The sequence below is a fragment of the Cynocephalus volans genome, chromosome 6 (genome assembly GCF_027409185.1).
Source record: "Cynocephalus volans isolate mCynVol1 chromosome 6, mCynVol1.pri, whole genome shotgun sequence".
In the NCBI taxonomy this organism is placed as follows: Eukaryota; Metazoa; Chordata; class Mammalia; order Dermoptera; family Cynocephalidae; genus Cynocephalus; species Cynocephalus volans.
The window spans coordinates 24286377-24296823 of NC_084465.1; the positions used below are offsets into that span (position 1 = coordinate 24286377).

The window sequence follows — 10447 nt, forward strand, 5'->3', positions numbered from 1 at the left end:
TCCCTCTTTTATTTTTTCTATTTTTCTCTCTGATCTAATTCTCTTTAAAGAAGTACCTCCCGACTCCCCTGGGCAGATCATATGGTATGGTATAGTACAGTGTGGAATAGAATAGAATAGAATAGAAATGAATAGAATAGAATAAGTGTTTGTAATTGCTGTGTTCTCTTGGAAAAGCCCACCTGGGGTAATTGCCACTATCGACTACCTTCTTTCTGGCCAGTACAAAGATGCTGTGGGAGTTTTCTTGGCCATGTAGGCCTCGATACTCAGAGTGTCTAGGAACCCCAGATTAAAGAAGAAGCCCCAGCAGGCCCAGGGCCTGGTGTCCCACAGGCCATAAGCAGCATAATTCTGTGACCCTCAAGTCGAGGGAAAGCCAGCAGCAGTGAGTCCTTTCAGGGAGAAGCCCCCTGCCAGCAGTCTGCAGGCCAGCACTGGCCCAGGGCAGAGCTTTCACCTGTGTGTGACAAAGCAAGCTAGCGAGGACGATCTACAGTATGCCAGGGTGAGTGGCAACTGCCTCATCTCAGAAAGGACTGTCGTTTGGTCTACAAGTACACTCGTCCACTCTTGGTGTTAAAATGTCCCATCTTTATTAAATGATAGTGTCAGGAAATGATAGTTTTGGCCAGCTCAGCAGTTGGCAACTCTATCTTGGTGTCCCCAGTTAAAAAAATTCATCAACTGGTCTTGACATCTGAAGCTCTGGGAGACCCCCTCGAGCATTCAGCCTCCTTGTTCCCTCTTGGACCTCCCCTCCCTTCCCCCTCCCCACTCAGACTCCCGACACCAGTAGACTCCACCCCTGTTTGTCTAGTGTTTCTTGGAGCAGGCATTGCCAGGGGCGCTCACACGTTATCTGAATATACTCTCTGCACTGGAGATGGATTAGTGGTTCCTTCATTTTACAGATGAGGAAACTGAGGGTTTAGCGAAGTTACGTGTTTGCCCCAGATCACACAGCTAGGAACTGGCAGAGCCATTATTCAGTCCTGCATCTGAGTCTGAGTCAAGTTCTAACACTTTTTCCAGCATGTGACACAACTGCTGGTGGCTGTCATTGTCCTCCACCAACCCTCTGATCTCAGAAAAGGCTTTGGTAGACCTTACCTACTAGGCATTAGTGGCCTGTAACCTTATGGCCTTACTTTTCTAGGGATATTTGCTTTTTAACAGGCAATGTTAAGCCAAATGACTTTCTAAATGTGGAATTTGGGGCCTCAGGGTGCTGATGAAGAAGGTTTTCCTTTTGGGGGAAGAGGGGTGGGATTTCTTAATATTTGTGAAATCGCATTCTCACTAGACACTGAGCACCACACTTTCCCATAGGATGTGGAACTGTTTGCTGTTTAACGTGCAGGTAACTGTAGCATCTTTGCACAGGCATCTTCAATAAAGCTTCTGCCCATTGTCAGCTGTCTTTCATGGGCAACGAGTGCACACATTTATTCATACATGACGATGAGTGTGTTGGCATCCTGTGTCCACTGCCGTGTGGGTGTCCACACAATGTACCCCATGCCTGGGGGCCTTACTCACCTCCCTCCCATGTTACCCAGGCTGCTCCTGATCCAGCAACCTCATGTGCACATCCCCATGCGCACACGCCTTCCCAACCTTTCGACCTTGTCCACACTGTCTGTGTGTACCCTAAGAACACAGAGAGATACACACAAACTAGTAACCTGCCCATTCCTGACCTTTCCACAGATCCTTGGACCTCTGGACCACGATGACCAGTGTGGGAAACAGAAACTGGCTTACAAACTAGAGCAAGTCATAACCCTCATGAGCTTAGACAGCTGAGAACCATCCTTCCAGGCTGCCCTGGAGGGGGACACACCAAGCCGTGCCTCAGTCTAGATTATCATCTTTACCAAGTGCAAGTTCCAACTGGCATCAGCAGCATCCCCTGAGCAGTGCTGTCTCTCTCTCTTTCTCTGCCTCTTTCTGTTTCTCCTGCCTACCTGGGTCTTCCCTCTTTCAGTTGCTCTGCCAACATGATTGGACCAAGCCACTGACCCTCAGTTAGTCCAGGGATGGCCAGGTTCACGGCAAGAAACCTGACCAGAAGATGTCAGAGCACTCTCTCACAGCTGCTCCTGACCCCATGTGTCAGTGCCAGGGCCCAAATACAGATGAGGAGCCGTGGACAGAGGATGTTTCTGTGCTGCTATTTCACCTTCCACCTTGACAGCCCCCACTGGGGTCCGAGCCTTGGCCCAGGGAAGAGGCACTGAGCTCAGTATTACCTCCACTGGGAAGACATCAGCTGGCCCTCCCTTCCTGCAGTTCCTTCTCCAAGGTGTCAGTCAGTTGGTGGTCTGGTCACTTTGCAGCTGTGAGAAGAAAGACCACTCCTACATATGGTAGGAAGAGAAGGGTGAGGAGTTGAGAGGAGCTCTGGGGGCTTCCTCCTACCTGTTGGGTTGGCATCCAGGGGCCTCCTATCCCCTTCCAATCTCCTTGGGCCATTCCAAGTGTCCACAGGGACCTTCCTGCCTGGTCTTCTCCCCTGCCTGTGGGAAGCCAGGAAAGAGAAAGAATAACAGGTGTATTCCTTTGTGGGGGTGCCCCTGCCATCTAGTCTGGCTCCTACCAGCCGAGATGTAACATGCAGCAGGAGAAGAGGAAAGAGAGTTGCATCCACCCTGGAAGCAGAATTTGTTGTTTTCCATTCACACCTAAATTCAAGTGAGTCATGGCCATAGTCCTAGGTCTAGTGCATTACCAGAGCCTCGAGTGCTGTCTAGAGAAAGCACCTCCACCTTCCTTTGTCGCCCTTCATCAAAGGTCAACATGAAGTGCAGAGTGCATCCAGGAGAGTCTACCTCCAGCCATCTTCAAAGCTCTGTGCCTGTCCTCCTCCCTGAGAACTCCATAGGAGGCTGGGGCAGACGGCCTAGTTCCTGTCCCTCCTTCAGGATCTGGTACCATTGCCATGCAGGTCGCTTTGTCACTGGACTGTCCAGACTTCTCGGGAATGATTTTATTTGCATCTCAGCTGTGGCTCAAGTCTCTGTCCTTCCTCCTCTCTTCAGCAGTCATCACTGAAAGAAACAGCCAACCTCAGCCCCCAGCTTGTCATGTCTGGCAGGGACCAAAGTGTCAGGGTGATGGACCAGGCTGGAAATGGGAGGAGGGACATGCAACTGACCCTGGCCCTGGCATCCATCTCTCCATCTGTCCTCCACCTGCAGATGTGCCATCTTAGCCAGGCGGGCAAATGTGTGCTCAGAAACAGACACGAGATGAGCAGAGACTGGAGTGAGAAATGGTCCAGCGGAGGGTCGTAGGAGCCTGTAATCTTGAGGGGACCTCAGATGCTATCTGGTCCAGTCTCCCACCATAAGAAGAAATCTCTCCTGGAGGGTCTGGCATCTGGGAGACAAGGAGAAGCACCATCCAAAGTGGGGCTGAGGACGAGGATTCCAGTCTCGCCTTCACCCCGAGCATCAGACATCGCTCTTTGTCATCCATTCAAACTGAGCCCCACGTGGGGAAGGAGCCACACCATTTCCAGCAACATCCACAGAGCATCCCGTACTCTTGGGAACACTAGCCCCTTTGGATACGAATATGCGCACGTGAGTGTGAGCGCATGTGCATGCATGCGCGTGCCTGTGTGGCTGCCCCAGGAGGAGGCAGAGAGCTCAGAAAGACTCCTTGTCCCCTGCAGGAGGATTTTGAGGTGTTTCCCTTCTCTGTCCCCTTGCTCATCAATTCATCCTGCAGCTTCAGGACATTTCAACACTTGCTTTCTATGCTGAGAGCTGGTGGGTGCAGGGAGAGGTCACCTATCCATAGGAAATCAGGGTGGTCACCTGCCAAGGCCTGGTCTGAGGTAACCCAGAGCAGGGTATCACGTGGCATTGTGGAGGACAAATGGAAAAGACACAAGCAGCCTAACAGGAAGAGGGGAATGGGGAAAGGGTGTATTTAAAGGTGAAAACAATAACCAAAGGTTTTGGCAAATGAAGTACCAGGTGGAGAAGCATGGAATTTCTATCCTTGATCGTTTTATTTCCTCCCAAGAAGCCAGGGGGCCCAGCAGGCCAGAAAGGGTACATGTGGGAGGCAGCCGAGGCAGCACTTTGGCCACTAAAATATTTTTGCACATGTGAAGGGTTGGGGAGGAGAGAGACACGATCATATTTAACACAGATTTGCTGGATGGAAGCTGTGTGTGTGTGTGTGTGTGTGTGTGTGTGTGTGTGTGTGTGTGTGTGTGTGTGTGTATGAGTGAATGCATTTTGATTTATTTTTTAAGTTTTGCACAGAGAAAAAAATGAACAAGCAGAAAAAAGACTGTTACTCATGGTTCTGCTGAAGCTTTTATTTTTTACCGGATGATAATTACTGTTACTGTTACTTGGTCGGTACAGGACTTTTTCCCCCATGTTTTTGTTGTAGGAAAAATTTTGCACACCTCAGAGAAACAGCATGCCAGGAAGGAAGAGGAGAGAAGGGCGGTCATGTTTCCTGGCCCCTCGCTTCTCCTGGGGAAGGTGTGGGGCAGGTTGGACTCTAACTGCTGGGGGTGGAGGGTGTTTCCACGCTCTGTTTGCCCACGGTCTCCACGGCCTGCTGGGGGACTGAGAAATCGGTAGAGTCACCCTGAGCCACACCCATCTTGCCCATAAAAATTCTCTTTCCTTTTGCTCTTTGATTTCCATTTCTTCCATTTGGATTCTTGGTGCACGTGTGATACATTTAGAAGCAAAGATGACAATGTTCTCAAAAGCTGTTCTTTCTCCCCAGATCTTTCTAAACTCCCCTTGGGATCTGCCACCTCCTCTTGGCAGGCCAGGGATGCAGAGGAGGGCTGCCCAGGTGGCATGAGGGCTCCAAGAGAGTAGGGAATTGGGCACACTCAGTCCTGTGGAGTGGAGGTCCCTTCATGGCCTCCCTGTATGTCAAAGTTCATTTACAGGGTCACAGTTCTGTTGATGGTGGAACTTTTTATCTAACTTCTTCAGTTCTGGGCAGAGGTCAGGGGAGAAAAGGTGATCTCCCTCACCTCGACCCCTGAACCCTCCTCCCTTGAGGCCACCAGGGTCAAAATGGTACTAGATCACGCAGTCAAAATAACTGACCAAGATTAGGTGGGGACTTTGAATGCTGGAGGGCTGTGGGCTGAAGGCTGGTCGTGGCAGTGGGTGAGAAGCTTTTTAGGGTGCTGAATTTAAAAGAATGGGTGGAGGAAGCCGAGAAAGACAGCTGCAGGCTGGTCATTTCTCCTCCGGCACAAGTGTCCCCGGGTGTGGGGCTCTGCCCATTCTTTGTCCTTCCCCATAAGGAGGGACCCTGACATTTCTGAGTCACTGCAGAAGTGCCGTTAAGTGAAGGTGGCTATCGTGTCAGCTCCTCAGGAAAGTATCTTGTTGCCTTCTCCTTTCAGTATGGTTTTAAATTTGGGGGCAGAGGATACCTGAGAGTTTCACAGGCCAAGGTACGTTACAACCCCCATGCGACACCCACACTCAGAGCCAGCCCTAGAGCCCCTCTGTGAGCCCACGGGCCAGTGACTGGGCTCAGGGATGCTGAAGTAAAGAGAAGCTGCTTTAAATAAATCCCAGAGTTTCTGGTGGAGTGTCCAGGACTGCTCCCAGGTAGAAGCAAGAGTTGCTGGCAGATGAGATCTGTGACCTGGTCCCCTGAGGCCCAGCTCCCCCCTCTCAGCCCAGGGTTAATGTTGAGGTACTGCCCCAGCACCCCATTCTCACCCCGACTTTCGCATCCCCAAGGCCATGGGTGCCCGTGTCCCCTGTCGAGTGTCTACTTCTGACTGTGCTCCCCACCCCGCCCCACAGCGAACATCCTCCTTGTCTCTTCTTGTCCTCCTGCACATGTGGCCTCCACCCCAGCCCCAAGGCCATTTATCCTGCTCAGCCCTCACACTCTAACCCTCTGGGATTGCCCTGACCCATCCCCCCTGCCCAAAGCTGCCTCCCTGAGTCCAGCCTAGGCCCTATGGGTCCCCATCAGAGGGTTTGTAGCAAGGACTTCCCAAATGGCCTCCACTGTGAGAGGCAGGCTTCCTGTTTCCAGACCCCTGAGCAATGCTCGCTCCAACCTGAAGAGGAAAGCTCGCTTCCACCGTCTCCCTTCCCAAGACTCAGAGGACACTTCTTTGCCTTTGCAAGCTGTGAAGTCAGATCCCTAACCAAGTGAAGGGCCAGTGTTGTTATCAATCAGGAACAAGTTTCCCTGCCTCACAGAGAGCCACGGGGAGAAGATAAAAACAGACTGACCAGGGAGAAGGCCCAGAGACACCCTCTCCTGGCCCAGAACCACACCCTTCCAGGAACAGCCACCCCGTGAGCAGTCCCACTGAGCTCTTAAAGGCCTCTGAGAGGCATTTCTGTGAATGAGGGACCTCCAGGTACCCACCATGTCCCCAGAGAAGCCCCCAGCCCAGGCGGCTCACTGCCCTGCCCCTCTCCCTTCCTGTCAGCTCTCAGGACAGGTGACTGGGGGCCCCTGCCTCCTCAGCCTCCTCCTTTTAAAAAAAACACTCTGTCAGCTGTTTATTTGCAGTTGTATAGTTGTTTATTTTGGGTTCGTATATTTTAAGAGTTTGAGAGTAAGGAAGGAGCCCAGGTATGAATGTAAAGTCCAAATTACTGAGGGGTGGGAGGGGAGAGTTGGGAGGTAAAACTCTACCATGACTTTCAAAGGGATGAGGACGTCCAAGGGGAGCTTCCCCTATTATCAAAGAAATGGATCAGGAGATCCCCTGGATGTGACATGCTAGGGATGTGTCCGTCACGGCTGCTAATATTCTGGGTCCTTCCCCACCCACGCTTGATGGATGGAGGCCTCCACCCACCCCTCTCCTCACACCTCACCTCTCAGGTGCTAGTCTTACTGCACGGAGTGGGAAGCTGGGGACAGCCACCCCGCGAGCCTCTCCTCATGGTGCTGGCAGGGTGGCAGAGCCCTTGACTGGAAAACAGGACGGCTGTTGCTCACCTTTGGAAAGTAATTGTTGCAGTAAAAGTTCCAGACATTCAAGAGAGACCTTTTTTTTTTTTACTACAAATCTTTGCTCCCCAATAAAATTATTTTTTTATTAGTGGGAGTATCCAAGTTTAAAAAAGTACAGGATGTTTTGGTTATAAAATTAATACATACTCATTAGAGTCCCAATTAAATTCCCCGAGTAGACTGGTGACTATCAGAAAGCAAAGCAAAGTGAAACAAAACAAAACAAAAATGTCAGCAAACAAAAAGAACTTTCTGTTTATATTGGCAGAGATAGGGAGGTGGGCCAGGTGGGCCAGGTGGGCCAGGTGCCTGTGGTGGGGAGAGCCTCACCGTGTCCCCATTCCCATCTGCCTGGGTTCCTGTCCAGTCCTGGCTCTCCAGGCTGCCCTGGGATTGCTAACTCCTACACGTTTCTCATCAGCTTCCCCAACTGCAGGGAGACCCAGTTAGGATTGGTCCTGGGGGGATGCAAAAGCAGGTAGTCTTGGTCTATACAGCTCATCTTCCATTGGTTCTTTATCTGGAATTAGAACTTCTTTTGTTAGTGTCTTTGACCTTATGACTCAAGCACATTTTGGTAGGGCTCCCTTACACATGTAGGATTCAAAACAGAGGAGACAGCTAAAGAGCAACCCAGAGGACGCTTAAGAAACCGAGACCACTTTACCAAACGGGACTAATGAACGCCTTCGTGCACAGAGGTCAGCCGCAGCCCAGGCACAGGACAAAGGTGGGGTGCGGGTCCTCGTTTGTCCCCCCGACCCCTCCCCAATGTTCTCATCAGATTGTTGGCTTGTGAAACCTTCTGTTCTTTAAAAAGAAAAGCTAGTTTACCTCAGAATTTTGTTTCCTTTTGGAAACCACTGACTTTGCCTGGCCCTGGTGTCTCGGAGGCACAAGGTCTTTGCTTAGTCCTGTGTTGGCAAGAACAAGGCCTCTGGGCCCTGAGGGGGGAAGGAAGGATTGGATGCGGCCACCCTCCTTCTCTCTTTAGCTTGTAGGGACCAGCCTATCTCTTCCAGCAGTGTCCTGCCAAGTTACCATAGCAACCAGCAACTCCAGGGTACCACATCACACAATGGCTCAGCAAGCTGAAATGGGGGGGGTAGGTTGGGGGGTGGAGCAGGGCTTCTGGCCTGGTCTGATGACCCCAAGCTAAGCCTCAAATGCTAGGGGGAAGAGGAGAATCAAGAATGGATGGATCGGTGGTTTAAGGAACCAACAGGGGGCTCTGAGTCTCAGAGAGAGGCTGTCGAAGGAGGTAGGGCATGTCATTTCTGTTCCAGCTACCCCTTCCAGCCCCACCCCACTTCTGTTTCCAAATCAGTCTCCCACCTTGAAACTGACCCTTTGTTAGAACAGAGCAAAACATACCTTTAGACAACAGTGTTATAAAGAGCCTCGAAGATAGGTGGGTGAGATCTATTAGAAGAAGAGGATCTTCCGGTTTTGATTTTTAAAGAAGAGTATCCTAGTAAGATTTCAAAAAACATTTTAAAAAAAGTTTTTAAAGAGGAAACCTATGCTATTTAAATTGGAGCGCAGTTGTAACTTGGTAAAGGCAAGCTTCTGTACCTTTGTTATAATTAATTGTATACCTGTGTATGTAAATATAAGGCATTCCTATTTTGCAGTTCAGAACAAAAAAAAACTTATTTGTAATATAGAATAAAGTTTATTAAAAAATAATAAAAATACAGTTTGGGATTTGGAGTCTTTCTTTATGTGACTGGCTGTAGGGGGTGAGAGGGAGGCAGTGACCTTCACCCTGAAGAGATGTGGCACCTTCTCTCTCTGGTGACTTGGTATCTAAACTCAACCACCAGCAGCAACATATCCTTCTACTTAAGCACTGTTCTCAGTTACAAGGCCACCAGCTCAAGTGGGAAGGCTACAAGCCAGGGAGAGTGCCTGTGCCACCAGTCAGTTCTGTCACCAGACACTTTTCTGTGGAGCCCAGTGAGCTTCTAAATCCCTCTCAACACAGCCTTCCAGGCACTTGTCACTTAACTCCTTAGCGTTAGTTCTGGAGAGGACACAAGGTTTGCCATCCCTGCTGTAGGACTTTTTGACAAATGACACTGTACTGTAAATGATTGTATCAGCCCCTCCCCTGTTGTTTTGATAGAGGATGAAGATCTTGAGCCCGTGTGTCCCTGGGGTAGAAGTGGGGTGGGGAGAAGAAGAGAACACAAAGGATGGCAGAGGTGGTGGGGACCGGGGAGGAAGCCCGCAGCCCTGCCCCCCTCCCCGCACTTCTGCCTGTGGCCACGTTGCGTAGAGGTGCGGGTGGGGGAAGGGGGCCAACGTAGACAGTGCGGCGTGAAGAGCTCTGGCCTGGGCGCCAGGAGATCATATGTTTTGCTGTTTGTGCAACTGGCATCCCTGTGAGCCTCAGGTCAGCAGATGGAGAAGGCCGGCTGGAGGACTGCATGAATTCTAATCTTTCAAAGTGAAAGCCGTGAGAGAAGGGAATCAGGAAGGAAGCAGGAAGAGAAAGGACAGACAGAAATGTGGAAAGAGGAAGGAAGGAAGGACAGAGCAATTGGGGCAGGGGGTGAATGGAAGACAGACCCCGATGGTACCCAACTGCTGATAAAACTTCAGGCAAACTCCACCCTCCCCCATCTCCCTGCTGCCCCCAACCACCAACTCTCGGGCCCTCCAGCCTTCAAAGCAGAGCCCTGAGGGTGTGATGGAGGGTGTTCGTGGGGATGGGACCTCCGGGGGCCACAGAGAGAAAGGTCAGGAAGGGGCTTGGTGAGAGTGTCTGCAGGGCTCGCAGTGCTGGCCTTACTCTTAGCACTGTCCCACCTTCCAGAAGATGTTCCTTCTGAGATATGAGGGGCTTCTAAGGAGGAAGCATCACTCCACAGCGAGACTGAGAAGCAGCAGCCTCTGGGAGACACGGTCAGTACAGCCAAGTGACAAGGGAGTACTCAGGGGACAACTGTGGGAACAGATGGAGACTCCCATGAGGGAAATCTGAATGAGTGGCCCCAAGACCTAGTACAAGCTAAGTGGATTGAAATCAACCAGAGTGGTGTTTTTTTCTTTTTTGTGGTAGATCAGACTCACAAAGAAAGTACAATTCATGAATGGGGGTGGGAGGAGATGTCTTTCCCTTCTATTAAATAAAGATGCAGGCTGGGTGGGGACAGTGATCTTACCCTGAAGGTTCAGATTGAGTTTCCACACATGAACAAGTTCCTGCCATGACCTCAGACTGCTTAACCTGTGTGATCTCATACTTGATCAGAATCATCACCATTACCTTGAGCAGACCACTTCTCTGCTTCTGTTTTCTTATCCATAAAACAAAGGATGGTTCTTTTTTTTTTTGACCGTTAAGGGGATTGCAACCCTCCGCACAGTGTCATCCACACCACGCTCAGCCAGTGAGTGCACCGGCCATCCCTATATAGGATCTGAACCCGCGGCCTCAGCGCTACCA

The 10447-nt window shown here is 50.7% G+C and overlaps 1 protein-coding gene across 1 annotated transcript in view; it reads left to right on the plus strand.

Annotated features, from left to right (window-relative positions):
- The window catches only part of PLXNA4 (plexin A4), a 433176-nt gene extending 424484 nt beyond the window's left edge, over positions 1–8692 (plus strand). Inside the window, exon 32 of the mRNA XM_063101329.1 lies at positions 1714–8692. Within this exon, the coding sequence (XP_062957399.1) occupies positions 1714–1809 (96 nt within the window). The 3' untranslated portion in view covers positions 1810–8692. The remainder of the gene's footprint in view (positions 1–1713) is intronic.
- Positions 8693–10447: the final 1755 nt, after the last annotated feature.